The sequence below is a fragment of the Pleurodeles waltl genome, chromosome 1_2 (assembly GCF_031143425.1).
Source record: "Pleurodeles waltl isolate 20211129_DDA chromosome 1_2, aPleWal1.hap1.20221129, whole genome shotgun sequence".
Classification (NCBI taxonomy): Eukaryota; Metazoa; Chordata; class Amphibia; order Caudata; family Salamandridae; genus Pleurodeles; species Pleurodeles waltl.
The window spans coordinates 184,244,655-184,269,208 of record NC_090437.1 but is presented as its reverse complement, the minus strand read 5'-3'; the positions used below and the strand labels follow the sequence as shown (position 1 = coordinate 184,269,208).

The 24,554-nt window shown below is 43.5% G+C and overlaps 1 protein-coding gene across 1 annotated transcript in view; it reads left to right on the top strand.

Annotated features, from left to right (window-relative positions):
* The window catches only part of POLR1E (RNA polymerase I subunit E), a 158,776-nt gene extending 135,039 nt beyond the window's left edge, over nt 1-23,737 (top strand). The window contains exons 11-12 of the mRNA XM_069237525.1: nt 9,023-9,154; nt 22,824-23,737. Of these exons, the coding sequence (XP_069093626.1) occupies nt 9,023-9,154; nt 22,824-22,983 (292 nt within the window). The 3' untranslated portion in view covers nt 22,984-23,737. The remainder of the gene's footprint in view (nt 1-9,022; nt 9,155-22,823) is intronic.
* The last annotated feature ends 817 nt before the right edge of the window (nt 23,738-24,554 follow it).

The window sequence follows — 24,554 nt, the reverse complement described above, 5'->3', positions numbered from 1 at the left end:
TGCGTGGCTGAGTATCAGTGGCTTTTCAGGGGATGTCCAAGCTTCACTCATGGACATGCCCTTTGATGGCTTTCAGTTTATTAGAGAGAAGGCGGATTCTGTGCTCGAACACTTCAAGGATAGCAGAGCTACAGCCAGGTCCTTGGACCTCTCTGTGGCACTCCACACCAACTCTAGTACACCTTCTTCCCCTTTCGTGTTCACATGAGCGGCTTCCAGATACATCTTTACATGCCAAGCCACCTCAGCCATCAATCCTCACAATCTTTTTGTGACTGACTTTGCGGTTTCACAGACCACATGGGACAGGCAGCCAGAGGTCATGTCAGTCCAGTGGGGGTAGGATACACCATCACCTGCACTACTGGAGGTCAGTAACATCTGACTGTTGGATTTTGCAGCTTCTCCATAGGGGCTTCTCTCTCCCCTTTGTGCCCAACTCCCACCCATACTACGTACTTATGATAAGCTGATAGAGGGCCACCTCTCCTTGCTTTATCAGGAGGTGTGAGCTGTCTTGACCAAGGGAGCTGTAGAAAAGGTGCCAGCATCAGAAGTAGGTTGTAGTTTCTATTTCTGCTACTTCCAAGTGCCAAAGAAGGACGATGGACTTCATCCTATTTTAGACCTTCCCAATCTCTTACTGAAAAAGGAGGAACTCGGAAAGCTCATGTTCGGACAAGTCCTGTCTGCCCTGGACCAAGAAGACTGGATGGTTTCATTGGACTTGAAGGACGCTTATTTTCACATCCCTGCCCTGCCTACCAACAGGCACTACCTGCAGTTCACGGTATCCCAGGGTTACTTTCAGTTTGCTGTGCCCCCCTTTTGGGCTTACCAGTGCCCCTCGGGTGTTTACAAAAGTGATGGCGAGGGGTGCAGCTCATCTGCAGAGGTCAGGGAATCCAGTCTTTCTCTACCTCGATGATTGGCTGTTAAAGGCAGGCTCAGCCCAGGCAGTCATCACCCACCTTCAGACTACAGCGAACCTTCTGCACCCCCTGGGGTTCACTGTCTATGTGCCAAAGTCATTTCTTTCCATTGGAGCTGTTCTGGACACAGTGCAGTTCTGGGCCTATCCTCCTGCTCGGCAAGTCCAGGATAATCAGGTTATAATAATAATGTTTCAGCCTCTATCTTTGATTTCAGTGAGACTCACTCTAAAGCTGTTGGTCCTCATGGCCTCCTGCATCCTTCTTGTGGCACACGCCCGCTGGCTTACGAGTGCTCTGCTGCAGGACCTGAAGTTCCAGTGGGCACAGCATCTGGGAATCTCTCAGACATGGCCCAGATCTCAGAGGGATCTGCAAAAGACCTCCAGTGGTGGCTAATGAACCGAGATTGGGTCACTGGCAGGCCCCTCTCTCTTCCCCACCCGGAGCTGACTGTGGTGACATATGCATCACTTCTGGGCTGGGTCGGCCATCTAGAAAAGGTTGAGATCAGGAGTCTCTGGTCTCTGGCAGAATCCAGATTGGACATCAACCTGTTGGAGCTCTGAGCAATGCGACTGGCATTGAAGGCCTTTCTTCCTTCAGTGAAGGGAAGACTAGTTCAGGTGTTAATGGATAACACCGCTAACACGTAATGTTGCAGCAACCAGGGCAGAGTAGGGTCGTGAACCCTTTGTCAAAAGGCTCTGTCCCTCTGGACATGGCTAGAAAATCAGGGCATATCCCTAGAGGTTCAACACCTGGCAGGCTCTCTGAACCCCATGGCAGATGAACTCAGCTGTCTGTGCTTTGCAGATCACAAATGGTCTCTCCATTTGGGGGTGTGGTGCAAGGTCTCTTCCAAAAATGGGGGGGGAGGGAGACTTTGCTGGATCTGTTTGCCTCCGTAGAGAATGCACAATGTCAGCAGTTTTACACACTGGAGTTTCCAAGGCAGCTCTCGCTCTGAAAATGTTTTTGTCTCAAATGGATCTCAGGCCTCCTGTATGCCTTCCCACTAATATCTCTCCAGCCCAGAGTTCTCAAGAAGATAAGGAACGACAGGCCCCAAGTCATTCTGATGGCTCCAGATTAGGCACGGAGAGTCTGGTATCCCAATCTGTTGAGCATGGGGTCATCTGATCAGGCTGCTTCTTCAGGAGGATCTTTTGTCGCAGTAATAGAGCAGAATTCTGCATGCAAACCTGACAACACTTTGCCATCATTCATGCGTGGAGATTAAACGGCGACAGTTGGCAGCTTTCGACCTTCCACCTGAAGTCTGAATGACTGTCCTGGCAGCCAGGCGTCCCTCCACCAAAACAGTATTAGCCTGCCGTTGGACAGGTTTGTAGCATGGTGTACAGATAAACATGTTGACCCCTATCTGAACCCTTTTGCAGGTTGTTTTGTTTATTCTTACTCTAGCCCAACTGGGCTCTACTCTGGGCACCTTAAAAGGCTATTTTTCTGCCATTTACCCATCTCTGTGGTTGCCAGATCTGCCATCCTTGTTAAAGTCCCCTATTGTACACAGGTTTTTGAAAGGTCTCCAACACATGTTCCCAATTTCATCCTTGACTATTCCTTTGTGGGACCTCAATTTAATCCCAACTTTTCTTATGTGTGTTCCTTTTGAGCTGTTACACAGCTGCCCTATCAGGCTCCTTACTGTACAAATGGCCTCTCTAGTAGCAATAACATCTGCCCGGAGGATCACTGAGCTACAGGCCTTGTCATCTCAGCCTCTGTACCTTAACATCTACCCAGACAACCTTGTACTTCGGATTAGAGCATCCTTCCTACCAAAGGTGGTCAGTCCTTTCATATAGGCCAGTCCATCAGCCTGCCTCCCTTTTATGGCCCGCCTCACCCCTCTGAAGAAGAGGGGATACTCCATCACCTGGACCCAAAAAGAGTGTTGTAGTTCTACCTTGACAGCACAAAAGAGTTCCGGGCGAACAATCAACTCTTTGTGAGGTACGTTGGAGATAAAAAAGGAAAGGCGGTGCAGAAACAGGCCATCTCACAATGGACAGTACTCTGCATCAAAATCTGCTACTCATTGGACAAAATGCAACCTCCTGAAGGTTTGTAAGGACATTCTACTACAGCCAAGGCTGCAACCACTGCGGTAACTCGTGGAGTACCTGTCCAAGATATCTGTCAGGCAGCAACCTGGGTTTCCCTGAACACGTTTACTAAGCACTATTGCCTTGACAGGTTTGTTGAGGAGAGCATTTTGCCGTTTGATCCTAAGGGACATCCTAGTATAATCTGTGTTGCAGCCCCACCTCTGGGGAGGTGTTCTACGGTAAGGAATATGTGGCTAGAAGTCTCTATCAGATGAATAAGTTACTTGCCTTCGGTAACAACTTATTTGGTAGAGAATCTATCTAGCTGTAGGTTCCTTACTAACCCAGGCATCCTCCCGCTTTGCAAACTGATTCAGAGTGAAGGGCTTTTCATCTTTCAAGGGCCATAATTTGATGCACCAATAGTCGGTGTTCTTCGTGGATCCGCACTTATGTCATGGAAAATTGCAAAAAGAAACTGACAGCAGCGTGCTGGGGTGGTGGCACCTGTATAGACACCAATGCACGTCACTTTGCGGCTCCCTGGAACCAAACAACGCCACCTACTGGCGTGCAGGGGTACTGCTCACAAAAATTTCCGCATCCAGTCTAACACCTGGGGATTATTCTAAGGTAAGGAATCTGCAGCTAGATACAGTCTCTACCAGATAAGGTGTTACCGAACGTAAGTAACTTGTTCATTGCTCCAAAATTGATAGTGCCACTATGTATCCTTGACTTCTGGACATTTGCTGTAAATCCTAATATCAAGAAGATTCACAGTATATTAGCCTTTTGCAAATCTTTGGTTCTGCTCCAGTGGGAATAGTTCATCCAGAACCTCCATGCCAGATCTCCTCTGAATGGGAACTCGACTCCCAGACCGGGTTCGGCGTCTGGTTCTAGCAAGTGAGGTACAGCTTCAGTCCCATAGCACAGAAGACACAGGACCCGCATCGGGGCATATTTGTTTCACTTGAGGTGTCACACGTAGCAAAAAAGTGAGAGATTAAATGCTAAACTTAGTCTCAGCCACTGGTAGCTATTCAGGACTGCAGTCAAATCCTTTTTTTTGCCCACCTGCCCCCTTAGAGAGGCACCATCTATATGCAAAATAATGTTGTATAATTTGGGGCTCAGAGATTTGCTTATTGCCGATGTTACTCCGTCAATCGATGCTCTCGCTAATGAGATGTGTACCATCTATAGCAAGACTTGCAGTTAAAACCTTTTTTCCATACTTAGTGCGGAATAATAGAACTTTCAGCTGGTAGTGAATGTTTTTCGCCACAACTGTGTTTTCTCTCTTTAGCATGGTGCACTGGAGTATGAAAGTATTGCCCTTTAAAAGATGTCAAAGTTCTCTTCAGAAATAATGTTGTACTCAAAGATAATTTTAGTGCCAGAGTATGACATCCAATGGAATGCCTGGCATGTACATTTCAAAACTCTATATGACTCCCTGACATTTTCTGATTCACCGATCTGCCATAGGGATCTGCCAAATGGGCCACTCTTGCTCTGTTACAAATGTAATGATGCTTATTGAATTGCTCAGACCAAACACTGCCCCGGACTCTGACGTGCTGCCACATAACTAAATAAAATCCTTCCTCATTAATGGGATGAAATCATTTTTACTAACTTACCTAGCCACTGACCAACAAATAATTTTTCTACAGCACAGGTGTTGCAGGTAAGCAAAGAGTCGCTTTAAATATAAACCAGCCCGCTCAGGACCAGAAACGTGTTTCTTAAAGCCGTATGTGGTGCCAAAATTTACTGACTGGTCTAACTGTTTACACAAGTTCTTACTTTTAGAAAAAAAACTGCGGTCTGAATTGAAAGCATACAGTTTTTAGGTTGAACCGTACGGCATCTTTAGTAGTCTTACCAGCCTCATGTAATCAAAATATTTCACAAATAAAATAAAAAAATGAATACATACTTGCATATATAGATGTACCAACAGCAGTGTCCTCGCCTCATAAATCTCCCTAGATTCCGTACCAGGTCGGAAAAAGTATAAATCGCGCTCCTGCACTAGTAGGTGGCACCATGGCTACAGTTCAATGCCAGTACTTCCCTGGATGTCACATAACAAAGCTGTGTAAGACACCACAACTCTCAGACCTCAGTTATGTTTTTCTGCACCCCTTGATGCAGGTCTGGATTTGCTTTCCATTTTAATTTTTCCAAAACTATTGTTTTGCATTGCTTCTAGTACAATGTCACGGAGGAAGCAGTCATCCCTCTGCTGCAGCTCTTTAGACCGCCACAACACATGCCCTCAAAGTATGGACCCTGTGCATGCCTCCAGGCTCACTTCTTGCCTTCACGTTTCTTGAGGACCATGAGGGCACTTCTTTCCATTACAAATGCAGAATATACCAAACAGATGGCTCATTTTCATTGTCCCTCCCGGTCGTGGGACAGGTCTTCTATTAGGCACGCTTGTTTCCCAACTCTGACCTTGACGTATTGTTTGCAACCATGTCTTGGTTTGATGGACTTTAGCCAGAAGATGGTGCCCATCTCAATTCTGTGGCTCTGCATTTGGTGCTGCTTGATCCACTCCTGACTTTTCTGGCCTCTATCGCTGACCACAATCAAGTGGCGGCTTTCAACTCATGCTTTGCTGACCATATTCTGTCCTCCCCAGCTCCCCTTAGTGAGCCTTCAGGCCCTAAAGCTTCTGTGGAACTTTTGACCTTGCCTCCACTAGCAGTTTCTGCCTTTGTGCTGGTTACTTAGCTCCTAGTTCTCATGGTGTACTGACATCGGCAGCCTCAGTTTTGTCACTGAAGGCCTTGCAACTTTTTGCTCTGTCACCACTGATACTGACATCTATGTCTCTATCTCCGTTTTCAGAATTGTTCAGGGTGAGACTAATTTTGATTTTGGACATGGTGAAGGCGTATCTTGGTCTCTTACAGGCCCTTCCTTGCTTTGCCTTCACTCAATGGCTTTCATATCCACAAGGTCAGTAGCGTATACATTCATTTCACTCTTATTCAGAATCTGAAAAGGGCTCCTTTTTGGGTCTACAGTACACAACTCCTCTGCTTGTTCTAAGTTTGACCCTTGGTTGCTCCTTTGGAGGATTTTCTTTTAAGACGTTCTTGGACCAGGCAGTTGAATTCCTAGAATTATGTTTGTCAGTGATTGAGGCAAACGTTTTGACTGAAACCCTCTGTTCTGGCTTTCCCATATCGGTGCCCCTGTTGCCTTTTTAATGGAGCACTGTTAGACTCTGTTGTGCTTGTCTGGGTTTGGTCAGCCTGTAGGAAGTTCCTCTGTTGCCAAGTTGCTTGTCATCTCCTGCCTCCAGATGACCATTCGTTTGTCTTCTGGTTGCTGGGGGTCTAGGGCTGCAGGCCCCTGCTTTTACAGGATTCAACACAGACCCCTTTCCTTTTCTTAGATATTGTAGTCTTTTCTGTGAGTTAGTGGACATAAGTTCTAATCCCAGCCTTTCCTTCAGTTTATGCTTTGAACCTTTTTGTCTTGCAAGGGTGTTGGCCGTGGGTATTGAAGTTATTAAATTATCCTGGAACACTGGTATTTTAGTACACCTTCTGCCTCCCTGAGACAAAGCTGGCTTAGGCTGTGGTTCCGACGTCTAACCTTTGAAGGTACTGAGTTCAAGCTAGTTGACAGTTGCTGTGGGCACTTCTACCTGGCCTCTGGTGGGTGTGGAAGCACAGACAGGTTGGTGGGTATGGAAGCATATACAGTTTGCCTGGGCTCCCCATCCTGTTTTGTATCTGTCTCCGAAGAACATCCTCACTATGCTCCCACTGGTGATTGTCTTTTTGACAGTGTTGTTATTTTTGTTAGCTTCAATTCCGTTTGAGACCTCTGGGAGATTTTTCTTCTAGGTAGGACTTTGATTCCATGTCTATGCTTCCAGGTCTTTTCCTCTTCTAAGTTGGAAGTAGTCCCTGGAAAAGGGGCGTAGGCTCTTGCTGCAGTGAGGGGGCATGTGTGGGGTGATATTCACTGCTACTGTTCTTATATATGTTATTGTCATCACATATGTTGTCTTATTAGGAAGGTTAGTTCCTTCATATCGATGTTATTGCCTGCTTTTTTGTGAGTGGGTAGTGATACAGACGAACTGGGGTGTTGTGTGACGCCCTTTAGGGATAGATTGTTGTATGTGCACCACCAATATGCCTAGGTTGTGTATGGTACTCATCGGTAGGGCCTGTAGGCCTGAAAGGGGGAGGTATTTTCTCCCAAAGACATAGTTATACGTTGTCACATCATTCATGTTGCCCTTGTTTACATATCTTCTGGATCATAGCTATTAAGGTATACGTTTTATGGGGTCTTCTTGGTCCGATTTTTAAAAGGATTTGTAGCTCAAGCCACATTCTGTTACATTACCGCAGTTCTATTTTGTATCCTTCTTTTTGGTCTATGGGTTTGGTGATGTTCTACCTTTCTATGTTGCACCTGATGTATTAGTGCTGATAGGTAGGCATCACCACGCTTTCTGTTTCCATCTCCATTAGGAAGGGAATAGACTACCCTGTTTGAGTGTGATGTTCATTTCAGTGGCATTTTGGGTAAGAGATCATTGTTAGATATATTGGTCCTTTCAGGGTGGCTGGCCTGAAATAAGCTGTTTTCCAGCAGCATTGTGTAGAATAACAAAAAAATACAAACTATGCTGTAATGAAACAGAGTAATGATGGGATTGGTAGCCTTTCAGTTTCTTTTTGTTAGGTGTTTTGGGTACATTTGTCCCACTTTGTCAGGGTAAGACCAGATCTTTCTTGGTCTTGATATGAAGAAGTCCACCTCGCCAGTCCGAGCTGTGCATTGGCCTTTTGCAGGTGTCTAGTTCTGTTCCTTGTCAAACAACATTGTCTCCACTCTGGGCTTTCAGAGCTGATAGTATGGCATGGCTCTTGATTGGGGAGAAAAGGACAAGAACTGATGTTAGAGTGCCAGGGTGGTGGCATGTACAACTCTGTGATGTCACATTTGCGGAGGTGCTCTCATGCCCCAACAGGAGAACTAGTTCAACCTTTTCAAATTCAGTATGTGCGCCTGAGGAATCTAGAAGCAGATCGAGTATCCACCTGAAATATTATTACAGAAGAGAAACTTATTCTTTGTAGTCAACCCTCTATTTCCATTGGACTAATCCTCAGTGATTTATATTGTGCTTCTGAGCCCACAACAGCATACATCATGTGGAAATGGGTCAACCCGATTTAGCCACTTGCAATGTTGCTTTGTGTTTGATGGCATTTTGTCTTATCACATGTCCATCAAATACATGGAATTTAGTGTCATGTCTAGTAGGCCAATACTTTACTTTGTCAATGCTTTTTAATGTCCATCCTTTATCATTTTTTAGTCATTCATGTGTGTTTAGGCTGTGTTTTCAGCTAACCATACTTTAAAAACAATATTGCCTTTTATTTTTACTGATAGAAGTCATCTTTTCCTACTTGTGCATTAAAATTAAAAAGCGCTTCAATACATGTTTTAAGTGCATCTACCTGCTAGGAAGCACCCAGACTGTTTTGTTAAATGTTATCCATTGGTTATTTTTTTCAGTCACATTTTTTATTGCAGATATTTTGCCACCATGTTTCAGCAGTGACTTTTTTCACTTCAATTTATTTTTATGGCATATGCCTGCCAGAAATAAAATGACCGTCACGCTGGCTTGCCAAGGACAGATGTATTGGCTTCACTTATCCTTTTTGATACAGGAATAGATCCAAAATCATGTAATTAACTATGTGTTTTTGGTAACTAAAAATAATTAGTAATTGTTTATCAATTTTAAATTGTGCGTGCCTGTTGCAGCTGGAATGTGCAGCATTTTGAGTCATTTTTTTTTAATTTCCGACCAGTTGTTTTTTTTTGGGGGGGGGGGGGGGCGGAGGGGTGTTATTTGATTTATATAAATGACTCCATGATGTACAAACTGAAAAAAAATATTTCATGTATTTGAGTATGGTCGTTAACCTCATCTCTGTTGTATTCCAGTTTGCAGAACATCATTTCAGCATCCATGAAGGCGAAAATAACAGCATACGTGATTGCCTTGGCCTTGCATATTAATGACTTCCAAACAGACCTGACTATACTGCAGAGAGACATGAAACTTACTGAAAACAGGTGAGCGAATTCTCCTCAGAGCTTTAGTCGGAGGACTTCAGTCAGAATATTAAGTGGTGTTTTAATTGGTGTTCTCTAAGAACTCTGATTTCAGACTTGTGTGATTTAGCAAGATCTTAACTCGTATTAGGAGCCCAGAGGGAAGAGCTGTTGATAATTTCAGTAGTATGCGCCTTAGTTTTTATGTCGGTCCTATAAATAAATGGTCTTTAAACATATGCACCTTAGTTTTCATGTCGGTCCTATAAATATATGGTCTTTAAAAATGGTTAGAGCTACACACAGCGGCGGCTCCTCCGTAATGGCGGTGCATCGTCCCCCCCACTGTGCCAGCAGAGGAAAAATAAAATGATAGTAAAGCAATTTTATTATCATTTAATTTTTTCACTGGGTGAACCGATGTGAGTTTTGGGCCGTGCCAAGCAGTCCTATGTTTACAGCGGCAGGGACTGAGTGGAGGAGTGGTGGGCACTGAAAGTGTGCATGTCGGTTTGACCGGTTGTCTTAGGATGGCCAAAACGACATGCATAATTATAGTTCTCCAACCCGAGCTGTGTTGCACAGCCGGGTGGAGATTAGGCACAGGCTCGCAGTCCATTAGCGAGCGCCTAACCAGGCTGCTCAGACCAATTGTAGCGCTGCTCAGACCAATTGTAGCGCTGCTCTCATGCTGGGTAATAGCATGAGAGCAGCATCTGGATTGGGTGGGAAGCTGGGCCTGTGCTGGCCCATGGACTTCCGGGAGCAAAGGAGCACTGAGGTGGGCGGCAGCAGCAGGTAAGTCTTCATTTGTAAAATGTTTCTCTCTAATCCCTATACTGCATCCTTAACGCTGACCCTGCCCCCCCTGCGCTGCCTCACCGCTTTGTATGGGCAGTAGCCGCTGTTGGCTACACATTCAAGAAGGATGTAAACTAAGTGTTAGGAAAGACTGTGGAGTATCAGGGCAAAATTATTTATTTAATATGTTCAGTTTTGGGGAAACTATACTTGGCTTATCACGTGGTTTGATGAATCACTTTTCAGAGAACTATTGATTGTAGATTTAACTACTACATTAAGCCTTACTTTAGTAGAAACCAATGCCTTTGACCTTCATGAGTACAGGCAGTATTGCACCTCCGTACTTGTGTGTGTTCTGTTGCAGGGCTGGGTAGAAAATGCAGGAGTTTGTGAAGTAGTGCTCCCTTCTGAAGCTGTCTTCGTAGATTTAACTTTGTTTGGCACCAGTGTCTAGCTGTGTCTTAGTGATTGTCTAGCTGGCGGCAGAAGTACCCTTCATAAATTGTTTGAAACCTAGATCCTCGAAAGCTGAAGTGTATCTTTCTTACGTAGGGCGAAAAGTGAGGCTGACATTGAGCAATATAGATTTAAATGCTGAAATGTAATAAATGAGCTTAGGGAAATGGTAAGGACTCGCATAGATAATGTAGGGGAGAGGATGGTTGTCAAGGAAAAGCTAAGCTTACCGGTGAGCAGGATTAATGAATATGCCCCAATGTGTGTCATGATAGAACTCCATAGATAACCATAACACTTCAGGAAGTGTCTTCTGATGTGCACGTGTGTTTGGCATCTGTGAAGATAATGCCGAGCTTTACCAGCATGCACGCACCTAAAGCTAGTCTGTGGTCTTCGTACATGCACATTCTGCAATATACGAATTGTAGCATGCGCTGTGGGTGAATATTGTTTTCGGCTTCATAAGGAGCATTGATCATCATGTCCTTTGCTTCACAAACTGCTTGGCAGTGTTAGAAGCTCCTGTTTGCTGCTCTTCAGTTTTGCTGTCCCTGCCTGTCTTCTATCTTCAGCGTTGCCTCTCCTTCAGCCTCTGTGCTCTTCTCCGTATTCTCCTAGTTTGTGTTCCAGTTCACAATTTTTCCTTCTCATTGCTTCATTTAGTCTATGCAGGTTTTTCCTTTCTTCAGATAGTTCTATCTTGACAGTTTACCAGCCATTTCTTCCAGTTAAACTACACTAGTCCTCCAGTAATCTTCAACACCAGTGTTACACTCCAATCCTCATTGAAATCTCATCATAACTTGTACTTCTTTTAGTGTTGCTGACCAGAATACTCTGAGTGCAAGTATTTATTCAATTGAGTCTGTCTGTGGCATTGGTGGATGCGACGCATGGACTAGGTTCAATCACTTGGATAGCCTTTGACAAGCAGAATAAGGTACCTGCCATGACCATTAATTTATCGGTTTACACAATTTAGCCTTTTGGGAATTCACCACCACCCAGTTATATAATATTGGTGCAGGGAATGAAAGCACCTCTGGGTTACCTAATGAATGCTAGGATGGTTTAATCTCTTTAGCGCCGATCACAAACACCAGTTCACAGGAAAGCAGATCGTGCAGCACCTGTGCTGTGATCAAAACGTGGACCTCTGTGATGGCAATGTCAGGTCCTCCTTCACTATGGATCATAAGGTGTTTTCAAAGCTCACTATGTGCCTGAGTAAATAAAAAATGTGAAACTTTGTGTCCGCTCTTCAACAGTTTGTATTTAAATCATGATGCCTATATCCTTGGTGTGACACTAAAAATTTAACTAAGTGACTTAATTACAAAAGCATGCTCATTAGTAATGTTTAGGACCGCAAAGAGGGTGTATGGAAATAGTTAGAGGCTACTCTTTTCATCAAGGGTACTAAAGCGCACATTTATTTCTAATTTTTTAAGTGTGTCAAAGCAAGGCTGAAGGGACAGATTGTAAGGTGAAGAGGTACTGCTGAAATGGAGGTTACTATGTGTTTCTCAAGCAGTGATATCTTTCATAGATCCAAATGTAGTCCACCAGTCCCTCTGGCATGTCTGTTAGTAGCTACCGGTATACTTGAAAAAATACTAGAAGAACCCATTTGGTGAAGGCATAGCTTTCATCCCAGTGTAACCTGCTGCTTGTGGGTCCTTCTCTGTTGTGCTGGTAGCTTTCACTATTGACAGGACTGCTTAATGAGCCATTTATAGAGGGTTTTGGTTATTGATACTTAGTCTGAAAACTTACATGCATAATAGGTTTGTGAAACTGTTGATTGTAGTGCTTTTGTGTGAGAGAACCTTAATAAGGGAACACTCGTTCTTAATCAAATAGCTCACAGTATCAAATACATTTAAAAAAAAGACAGAATGCATTGTTTTGTCTATCAGAAAAGTTAAATTAACATTCTGGGAGAGAGATTTTCTCAAATCTGGTAACACGATTGTGTGCGACTATGTGTGTGTATTTAACCATGAGGAATAAAATATCCTGTTTCTGTAGTTTTATTTGAGATTCCCAATGTTTTACTGTGCTCATATCTTAGAAAAGTCTTTGTTAGTATCACACAAGAAAGAGGACTAGTAAAAATATATGTAGCTGGATGCTTTTGTTCATAAAACTCCTTAGACAAGCGATGTACTTAGAAAATATAAGGGCTATTGCACAGCTCTGATCTGAGGGTTTATTTTTAGTTCTAGCTTTTTTCAAACTATAAGACATTTCTGTCTGACATCATTACCTTTATTGAAGAGGGTTGGTTACTTTAGTGTAAGATATGCTAACTTTGTTGTTCAATTCTACTCCTAGTTAGAATAGATTACTAGTCTTCAATAAGTCTCTGAAAGTGTCCCTGGTTGATATAGACCGGCCCAGGCATTTTAGATCATTTAAAAGCCGATGGCAATAATTGCCCACTTTTAGGCGTGCTCATTCAACTTTCAGACTTCTTTTTTTTACATTGTAATTTTTCACCAGCATTTGGAGTATCTAAAATATCTGAAGCTGGTGAAAAGTTACAATGTAGGAAAATGAAACTTTGAATGCTGAGGTTGCATTCGTACAAATGGGCAATTAATGGCAGTTATTGCCTTCTTGATACATGCTCTCAGCTGTCTAAGCTTCATTTTCTCTACATTGTAAACTGTAATTGGCTACTTGTAGGCATGCTCACACGGTTATGAATTTCCCAACATTATAATTTCTCATCAGCTTTTGAAGTGTCTATATTAAATTTGATCTGCTCCTTTTTCAGAAAATAATCTGTAAGTTTTGTAAATGCCATACTTAGAAGAAGAGCCCTGCTTCTAAAACCCTGAATCTTTCCTTGTTATTCCCGAGACTCATTGCTAGCCATTACCCTATAAACCCTTTGAAAGCAACCTACACGTTCATAGGAGGCTTGTGAAGAAGTTAGCAACACAGAAGGATGGACAGAGTGCTGAAACTTTTCAAAAATTCACCCCGGGTCACAGATCTGGGTTAAATCCATCGTTCTTTTGCTCACCATGCCACCCCAGTGTTGACCCAGCCATATGCAAATCAGTCTTCACCCTGCTCCTCAAGGGAATAGTCCAGCCCGAACTGCCAGTCCAAGTCCTTGGTGGACCGGAAACCAGCATCCTGGGACCGGTTTCGGGGCATCAACCTTCATCAGCCAGCTTGAATCCAGTGAGCAAGTGACCCACATCTGGGGCATACCCTGGCCAACTTATGGCAACTATAGCAACACAAGGGTGATGGAAGGTGTGCTGAAACTTTGAGTGTGTGAAAAGTTTCAGCACTCCGTCCATCATCCTTTTGTGTTAATAAGTGAGTTGAAGATGTCTTTAAAATCCTTCCCAAAATGTTTATTAATAAGGGATCTTTACAAGGCAACAACTAAAAGAATTGTCCTTGATTAATTAAGCTGTTGCACAGCCATCCTGTGCAGCGGTGAACTCATGGACTTGGTCGTGAACGGGGAGAATAAGCCTTCCAGACTAAGCAGTCTTTCCTCCTCTTCTGTACAAAGAGCTTCACCATCCTGAGTGCCGGCTGCACTGTAAATGTCGTGGAATAAATATTATTTAAAAATGTCGTATTACAGTGCTAAACTCCTGCAGATATTGCCTTTGATTGTGTGCACCTTGGCACCATTATTTGATTTTTTTATTGTCTCAGTTTGGGCTTATTGCTCCACCTCCTCATTAATTGTACTTCACTCTTGTGGCCCAGCACAGCTTCGGCTTTCTGGGGGGCCTAGGCTTATTTTTGCATATTATGCTGGTAGGCCCACCGTCCTGGTGAAGTGACCTCAGCATAATACCAACCTAGGCCAACTCTCCCACTTAACCCTTCCTCCAAGGTCATCCAGCCCAACCATCCAGGTAAAGGGCAGACAGATTAAGGGTGTCTTCCAATTGTGCCTAGAAGAGGCTGGTGAAACAACCCATTGTTCTTTTCTTTCCTTATCTGTCCTTGAAAACACCTTCCCTTCTTCACATCTGCTCACCTAATACTTCTGCTTCATAAGCAGCATTAGCATTATACCTGGTACTATTACGCTCTTGAATACCAGCTGTATTGTCCCCACCATGTCACTCTTGGTGCCGGCTGTATGTAGCCTATCCATAACATCCTATAACTAGTGCATGGTTATGGGTTGCTCCAGTAATGTCTCTGCTCTGACATTTTTTACTGTTAGCTGTATCATATGTGTTTACCCACACCACCTTCAAACACAGCATGACTATGGCTTACTCTGTGTCACTAATGAATAGTGCCTTTCGGCTGTCTTCCTTGCCCGTCAGTAGGCTGATTGACTGTCCTTCCTGGGAGAACATTATTTACTCTGGCTGCCTGTATCAGGTGCATGCCCGTTGATCCTAGGACTCCTACATAGGATCATCTGCCACAACGTCTGTATCCAGTGCATTACGGCCTGGACTAGGAACTGTTGACCGACGTCATCATTTATATCTCATTGTTACAAGTGTAAAATGGCAACACAAGGGGCTTTACACTTGAGTTTAATGGATCTGAGCACAGCATTTGATAGGGTCTACAGGGGGGAATTATGTTACGATTCAGGATTGGAAGTCAAGTTAGTTTCATTATTGCAAGATCTTCACTTTAACTTATCTGCTTCAGTCAATTTTGGGCTTTTGAGTGGGACAGATATGCCCCAGCTAGGACATCATCCAACTCTTGGGCTGTTTTATATGGATGATACTGTCCTTATCTTTAGAACTGCTAAGGGGCGTAAAGGCTTTCTCCGTTCTTTTGCGCAGTTTATGGATGCCTTGATTTGAGTACTAATTTCTCCAGATCACATGATATGGTGATCAGCCCTCGGGCTACTAAGTCTAGAACTTATAAAATGAAAAGAAAGACTGTTAGTCAAGTTACTACCTTTCCCTATCTAGGGGTTTTATTTGATTCTTCTGTGACATGGTCTCCACTGGTGTCTGCCAGGTGTTATATGCTCACTAGAAGCAATGCTTCTGTTTATGGCTTTTCGAACAGGTTGGGGCATAAATCCATCAAGGCAATGCTTGACATTTACAAAGCAAAGTGTGTCCCTATCACTTCTTACGGCATTGATAGTTGGGGTTTGTTAATTTGTCATCACTAATTATAATTGAGAATAAGGTTTTAAAAAGGCTCTTTTGTGTCCACCAAAGAACTAGTGCTAGGTTGTTTAGCTGACACTGCAGATACGGCCTTATTTCTTTGGTTATTGATCTGGTTACATCCCACAAAAAGTTTTAAATGTTAGGACTGCTTGGCCCTAGACCGTGTATCCAGGATAGCCTGGCTAAAATATGTAGAGGATAGTTACAGTACAGACTTGAAATTTTTAACAACCCTGACTCAATAAACACAAGTGAGGTTGCAAGGACCAATATGGCCTTTAGAGCCTTGAAAGAAAAAGAGAGAGCACCATCTGTATTGCATAAAGCTTATTAGCTGCATCCATAGAACCATATTTAACATTTGACTTGTCGAATCATCATTGCTTTCTCTGGATACGTTTCAGGTTAAATGATTCCATCACCTGTTGGCAATTCCTCGTGGTAGTACATATGAATCTGTTCTCACACCATGAAGTCGTGATAATGTTGCTACACAGGACACCTTGCACTTTACAATGTTTTGCTCATTTTATAGAAAATTACGTAAATCTTTTATTGTTCATTTATTAGCTGGCAAGCACTTTGTTCAAGTTCGACCTGCTTTGTTTTATGTAATGTTGTTACTTGATGTTTATACAATTTTATTTGGCTTGTTTTCAATCTGGTACTGTTCGACTGCAAACAATTTTATCCCCTGTAGGATGTAGTCAATGTTTTTCAACTTCACTGTTTTTTATGGTTTTCTTTTTAAAACAGAATAAAGGAATTGATGATGGTGACATAGATCATCTACCACAACTTCCTCTATCCAGTGCACACCATTGGGACGCCTGTCTCTCTTGGGTGGACTCTTTAGACACATTTGAGCAAGGAATGTACATTAATACAAACCATAACCATGCTGTCCCTCACTCCCGTTCCTTTAACTGTACGTATAGAGGCAGGGACACAAGTCAGAATAACAGCATTAATGGGTTCAGCGTAGATCAGCTGTAGTTCAACACCTATTCAACCCACATTATGGCATGCTATCCGTTTACTGATGTGCTTTGGATCCTCACCAGAGATCTTCAGTGCTATGCAGATGGCTCTCATGGGTGAGCGATAGTCCCTCTCCCCATTTGTGAGTACATGAACAAGAACCAGCACTTCTCCATTGAAAGGCTTAGTAGCACATTACTGCCATGCCACTTGCGGTGTCCCCTTCGGTTTGTTGAAACGTCCAGTCAAGCGCTAGGAATCCTTTTCCTTCATCAGAAATTACAGTCTTTCCAGTGGGACAGCACTGCTCAACAGAATCACATGTCCTTGTGTCCTTACAGGGCACAGACAGTGCGGTGTGTAGGTGCTGTACACGTGCTGCTTCCTATGGGTATCACTCACTTCCGGATGATGAGGCTTGGCTCTAAGTGCTTTGCATAGCATACATCAGATAGAATAAGTGATTTTTTTTTTCTTTAATTTACTGAAATTGTACATTCTCAACAATAGATACTTTTAATCAAGGTGAATCTCTGCATCTACAGGAAATTCCATGGAATTCACTTGAATGACTACTGATGGAGTACTTCCACCAATAAAAGGTTTGCACATCCATGAGCAAGTTAGCAGATGTCAATGTACAGATATTAACATAAGAAAAAAATATCTTACACAATTTTATTTAAAAAAATACAATATGTAGACTTTAAGCTGGTGTTTTGAATCATTTATTGTCCCAGGTAAATGAGACTTGGAAATCGAGTTGGGTGTTGTCCAAATACCAGACCTCTCCAAACATTTCCTGTGATTGTTAAACAACTTGGAAAAGGGGAATTTGTTTCATAGGTCACAGCAAGTTACAGGAATATGTCATGCTCCCCATTTCCACCCCCAATCCCGCTCACCTTCCCAACCCAACTCAGCTCCTACTCCAGGATACCTTTGCAGCAACCTAGAATGTTCAGGAACGTCCCAGGTTTAACATCTGAAAAGCTTCTTTGAGATTCAGTGGGACCCATGAGTGTTCCTAGCATGGAGAGGGTCTTTAAGCATCTTTAGTATGGCATTACTTTCAGTACTCTGCTAACCACATTCGACATGTACATGCTGATGGGTGCCTCTGTCTGGTTAGAAAGCTCAAACAATTACATAAATGTCCCACCCATAATTGCCTCCTTATTGCTCCTGCCAAGTCTAAATTTTGCAGATACTTTCCTTGGCTATAATGTACCCTGCGTACGTCACATATCTAAACCGACTCTGATACTTCACACACTTCACTGTTAGGCGACGCTTTTCCAGTCGCTGCTTTGAAAGGCTACCTCATTAGATGAGGTATGTGGCACCTTTCTTTAAAATTATCTTGTGTTTAAATCCCTCTAAATACCCAAGCCAGGGGTCTAAATTGCTCCCCAAATCTCGATGATGATGCCACCCCACCAAATTGCCTTCAGTTTCCAATGGAATCTCTGTTTTAAAAACTATTTTCATTGTAGTCATTCCTATGAAGATTTTTTCATGTTTCCTTATCCTTCACGGGTAACATCAACTGGCCTCAGTTCTTCCACTCACTCAGTAAACTCTCTTTCTATCATTTCTCCCCCAAGCAAGGTGTATGGAGACCTTGAGTCTCTAAACATTACTACCTTTTTCCACCAGTTATCACATTCAGCCATTGTAAATTCTTCCTCCCCTGCTCCTGGCCGCACTTGCAACACAAACTCCCAATTACTTATTTATCCTGTTTCATACCCACATTTTGTAGTTTTCTTTCCTCACACACTCTTAAGTAGGTTCCCCCTGTTGGCACACTTCTTAGCTTGTGAGTGTTGTGCATGATGAATGCTTCAAATGGTTGGGGATGCCACTCCTCACTCTTATTGTACTCTGTTTTCGTTTCCTCACAGATTCTCAAAGGTGAATCGCTGCACTCTGAACTCCTTTCTCATAACTGTCCCTCCCCATGTCATTTTCCACAATCTTACATTTCCTTAATCTATTCCGCTGTATGTTCTACTTGGAATGCTATTGACAAAGCCTCTCCAAATTCAGGGTTCTTAGCAATAGCTCCTGTACATTTTGGTTGTTGGTATAGGGCGCTAACTGATCTTTGATTAGAGTTTTGGTGAGGGTACCAAGGTAACCAATAAGGGTCATATTACATAGTGAAGTCACATACATTTCCCTTTCTCATTCATTCCCTGAACCCTTGCATAGAATTTATGCATTTATGATACCTGGTCTGCGGTCTTAAATATTCCTTCCTTCTTTCCCTAAATTTCGGAGCAATACATTTTCTTTTCATGTAGGATGCTATTTCAAGCTAGTATACCTTTCTATAATTCAAAATAATAATCATGTGTTTGATTCTTTCTTCTTGGAGTGATGACTTTGTCCATGCCTGCACTCAGTTTTAGTACCAGTGTGGGTCCAGACCTGCTGTATGGCTTTTTACATGACTCTAGGAGCACCTATATGGCCATCACTCCTCAGAACATCAATGCCCTGATGGGACATTAGCCTGGGACTACCATTTTCTTTAAATTCTCTGTCTATGACACTGTCCACGTGTAAGGATTCATCTGCGAAAGGCAACCTGCAGCTAATTCAAGACTTGTTAATAATGGTTACGGTATGTAGCAGGCCTACGCTGCAGGACCTACATGTAATTTGCAGGATCTACCTTGGAAATCCTGATCCATTTGCACATTCCTGTTGCTGCCTCTGGTGAGTCCTAGTGTCTTCCACACAACTTCAGTAGTTAATTGTGTAAAGCCACTCCCTGTGCCACACAGGTAACGTGTCGCCAAATTGTTATAGAAAGCTTCCATCACCATCCGTATTTTGTTTGCAGTATTTTGTAGCATTATTGGTTAAGTTACCCACCACTCTGCCTTGTATGTTTCGATATTATATATATGCTTTCCAAATGAAAATACCCAACCTCTCCAAACTTCCCTGTACCCTAGCTTCATTGTGTCCCCATACTTCGTATTACTTGAAAACATATTGTTGGCAAGGTCATCCTGGTGACAGTGCTGTTTGGCTGAGAGAGACAAAGAAAGAATGCCCACGTTGTTCCCTGACTTGAACCCTCAGGTTGGGATGCAAGATAGGATTTGTGAATGCATGTTTCTATTGTGTGTACAACTGTTAGGCTCTCTTGAGATACTTTAAGCTTGTCATTTTTTCTTCCTATTTTTGACCGTCCTCCACAGGTGGGTATCTGTGATTCTTTGCTTCTGGACTAACCTTCAGCTAAATCCTAAACAAATACATTCTTTGCATTAAATGTTTCTTTGAAAAATGATGTTTTTATATCCCAGAAATAACACAACTTCTGTCGCTCAGTAATCGTCCCATCAGTTTTGCGCAGGGGCTATAATGCTCCTGAGCCACTGGCTGTGCAGCATTGATAATTCCATGGGTGAGTGAGAAAGGTTGAACTTTAGCTTTTACTGTTTCATTATTGTTAAACTCACGTTTGATAAATGTAGATACGTATGTGTAAAGAAATGGCTCCCTGTTGCAGTTACCCCCCACTTTTTGCCTGATACTGATGCTGACTTGACTGAGAAGTGTGCTGGGACCCTGCTAACCAGGCCCCAGCACCAGTGTTCCTTCACCTAAAATGTACCATTGTATCCACAATTGGCACACCCTGGCATTCAGATAAGTCCCTTGTAACTGGTACTTCTAGTACCAAGGGCCCTGATGCCAAGGAAGGTCTCTAAGGGCTGCAGCATGTCTTATGCCACCCTAGAGACCCCTCACTCAGCACAGACACACTGCTTACAAGCCTGTGTGTGCTAGTGAGAACAAAATGAGTAAGTCGACATGGCACTCCCCTCAGGGTGCCATGCCAGCCTCTCACTGCCTATGCAGTATAGGTAAGACACCCCTCTAGCAGGCCTTACAGCCCTAAGGCAGGGTGCACTATACCATAGGTGAGGGTACCAGTGCATGAGCACTGTGCCCCTACAGTGTCTAAACAAAACCTTAGACATTGTAAGTGCAGGGTAGCCATAAGAGTATATGGTCTGGGAGTCTGTTTTACACGAACTCCACAGCACCATAATGGCTACACTGAAAACTGGGAAGTTTGGTATCAAACTTCTCAGCACAATAAATGCACACTGATGCCAGTGTACATTTTATTGTAAAATACACCCCAGAGGGCACCTTAGAGGTGCCCCCTGAAACTTAACCGACTATCTGTGTAGGCTGACTAGTTTTAGCAGCCTGCCACAAACCGAGACATGTTGCTGGCCCCATGGGGAGAGTGCCTTTGTCACTCTGAGGCCAGTAACAAAGCCTGCACTGGGTGGAGATGCTAACACCTCCCCCAGGCAGGAATTGTCACACCTGGCGGTGAGCCTCAAAGGCTCACCTCCTTTGTGCCAACCCAGCAGGACACTCCAGCTAGTGGAGTTGCCCGCCCCCTCCGGCCAGGCCCCACTTTTGGCGGCAAGGTCGGAGAAAATAATGAGAAAAACAAGGAGGAGTCACTGGCCAGTCAGGACAGCCCCTAAGGTGTCCTGAGCTGAAGTGACTCTAACTTTTAGAAATCCTCCATCTTGCAGATGGAGGATTCCCCCAATAGGGTTAGGATTGTGACCCCCTCCCCTTGGGAGGAGGCACAAAGAGGGTGTACCCACCCTCAGGGCTAGTAGCCATTGGCTACTAACCCCCCAGACCTAAACACGCCCTTAAATTTAGTATTTAAGGGCTACCCTGAACCCTAGAAAATTAGATTCCTGCAACTACAAGAAGAAGGACTGCCTAGCTGAAAACCCCTGCAGAGGAAGACCAGAAGACGACAACTGCCTTGGCTCCAGAAACTCACCGGCCTGTCTCCTGCCTTCCAAAGATCCTGCTCCAGCGACGCCTTCCGAAGGGACCAGCGACCTCGACATCCTCTGAGGACTGCCCCTGCTTCGAAAAGACAAGAAACTCCCGAGGACAGCGGACCTGCTCCAAGAAAAGCTGCAACTTTGTTTCCAGCAGCTTTAAAGAACCCTGCAAGCTCCCCGCAAGAAGCGTGAGACTTGCAACACTGCACCCGGCGACCCCGACTCGGCTGGTGGAGATCCGACACCTCAGGAGGGACCCCAGGACTACTCTGATACTGTGAGTACCAAAACCTGTCCCCCCTGAGCCCCCACAGCGCCGCCTGCAGAGGGAATCCCGAGGCTTCCCCTGACCGCGACTCTCTGAAACCTAAGTCCCGACACCTGGGAGAGACCCTGCACCCGCAGCCCCCAGGACCTGAAGGACCGGACTTTCACTGGAGAAGTGACCCCCAGGAGTCCCTCTCCCTTGCCCAAGTGGAGGTTTCCCCGAGGAATCCCCCCCTTGCCTGCCTGCAGCGCTGAAGAGATCCCGAGATCTCTCATAGACTAACATTGCAAACCCGACGCTTGTGTCTACACTGCACCCGGCCGCCCCCGCGCCGCTGAGGGTGAAATTTCTGTGTGGACTTGTGTCCCCCCCGGTGCCCTACAACACCCCCCTGGTCTGCCCTCCGAAGACGCGGGTACTTACCTGCAAGCAGACCGGAACCGGGGCACCCCCTTCTCTCCATTCTAGCCTATGTGTTTTGGGCACCACTTTGAACTCTGCACCTGACCGGCCCTGAGCTGCTGGTGTGGTGACTTTGGGGTTGCTCTGAACCCCCAACGGTGGGCTACCTTGGACCAAGAACTAAGCCCTGTAAGTGTCTTACTTACCTGGTTAACCTCACAAATACTTACCTCCCCTAGGAACTGTGAAAATTGCACTAAGTGTCCACTTTTAAAACAGCTATTTGTGAATAACTTGAAAAGTATACATGCAATTTTGATGATTTGAAGTTCCTAAAGTACTTACCTGCAATACCTTTCGAATGAGATATTACATGTAGAATTTGAACCTGTGGTTCTTAAAATAAACTAAGAAAAGATATTTTTCTATACAAAAACCTATTGGCTGGATTTGTCTCTGAGTGTGTGTACCTCATTTATTGTCTATGTGTATGTACAACAAATGCTTAACACTACTCCTTGGATAAGCCTACTGCTCGACCACACTACCACAAAATAGAGCATTAGTATTATCTATTTTTACCACTATTTTACCTCTAAGGGGAACCCTTGGACTCTGTGCATGCTATTCCTTACTTTGAAATAGCACATACAGAGCCAACTTCCTACAGTATGTATGTTGAAAGTGCTGAAATGCTCTCTTTGAAAGCAGTGCAACCATGTTTCTACACAGCATTTTAGTTTTTTTATTCATCTAATTGCATTTTTCTTTGGCTTTAGAATCCTTGAAGTGGCTAAAGCAATGGGGCTAAAGATCTCCAAAAAGAAGAGCCCTTTGGGAGCATCTGACGATGAAGACCACAAACTGGGAATACTGACTATTCCTCTTATTTCATACCAGCCATTTGGAGGAAAGCGTAAACGCAAAAAAATGACATAGATCTGTAGTGCTGAGTTGATTATAGATGTGAACCAGGAGCAATCCTGGAATGGAGGACACATGCACAGATTAACAGACCAAACTCTAAGTGCCTTCAAATAACCATGCTAGTGATCACAACTGTTTTAAGATTAGTTTTCATTCTTAGGGTTTAGGAAGTTGCTGTTGAAAAATATTAACAGGAGGGGCTGAAGGTGCATTACAGGCTTATTTCCATACAAGTTTCTTAATCAATTGTTTCCTACATTTCAATTTTGGCTTTGTGGACTTCTGGTAGTGTTGTGCAATGAATGTCTGTTGGTACATTGGAAGGACTGATCAAAAACAGCCATTATGCAAAACTGAAATATTCACACAATTCTGTGCACCAGAACCATAAAATGCCACCATACAGATGTAAGCAGATGTAGTTCCCAAGGCCCACAGATCTTGTGGCCAAGGTATCACAGAGGTGAGCCGTAAAATGTTTTGAATATTATGTTCCATGACAGACCGTGATGCATCTTATTCATAGTATGATGGAATAGTGAGAGAGGAATCTCAAGTAACAAAAGATTATGAAAACCATTTACATTGGGGGATTTACTTGGTAGGATGATTGAGAGTTGCCCTCTTCCGTATTGACTGATGTCTCTGTGCCAGCCTGAGCTTCGCCATGTCCCCCATTTTTGTGTCCTTGTTCATAACTGTCCTTCAGTACACCTCCTGATGGACTTTTCCTGCTTCAGTCATTCTACCATGTACCCTTTTTTTTTAATAAATAAAATGGACATTAAGCCATCAACTAAAGCCTAACAACAATAAAATACACAGTGTTGTATTTACTGTCTGAAAGAATATAACATGTACATTTGTTAAGTAAATTAATATTTGTGGCGTATGGTGCACCAATGAATTTGTGGCTTGTGCTGTTGATTGTTTTTCAGATTTTTGGTCTGTCTGGAAAGTGTAGAATTATACTTTAACATTTCAGAAACTGTAAAAGAAAGAAGACAAATGAAAGACAATTATTTATTTAAAATCTGCTGGATCTTACTGGTGCCCTTTAACATCCCTCCTTTTCTCAATCTGCCCTTCCACATTTTTGATCCACATGCAGCACACAGATAGCTATGGAAGCGGACCATGGGTAAACCCAGTATGAGACTGTGGTATACTTGCCAACATTGTATGATCCAAAGAAAGAGGATTCATCAAATTTCTAACATGCTATTTTGCATAATGAACACATATCAGAAAATAACAGTGCATCACTTTTAACCTGACCATGAAATTACCACGTGACTTGGAACAGACCGCAGGAAAAGGATATGTGGCCTTTGATTCTGAGGACATTAGTATGGGTGGAATGGCTAGGCTAACATCGAGCTATTTATTGTGCACCATAGAAAAAAAATCTGCAGAACCCATCCGGTCTAGGCTTTTTCTACCCATTGTTGATCAACTCTAATTGTCCATAGCCTTACCCATGCCTTCTTCGCTATTTCATATATTCTGTCTTACGTCATTTAAAGTATTATTTCATTACTCCCACAAACCTCGTCTTCAACTTGAGCCCTCTTCACACAAGT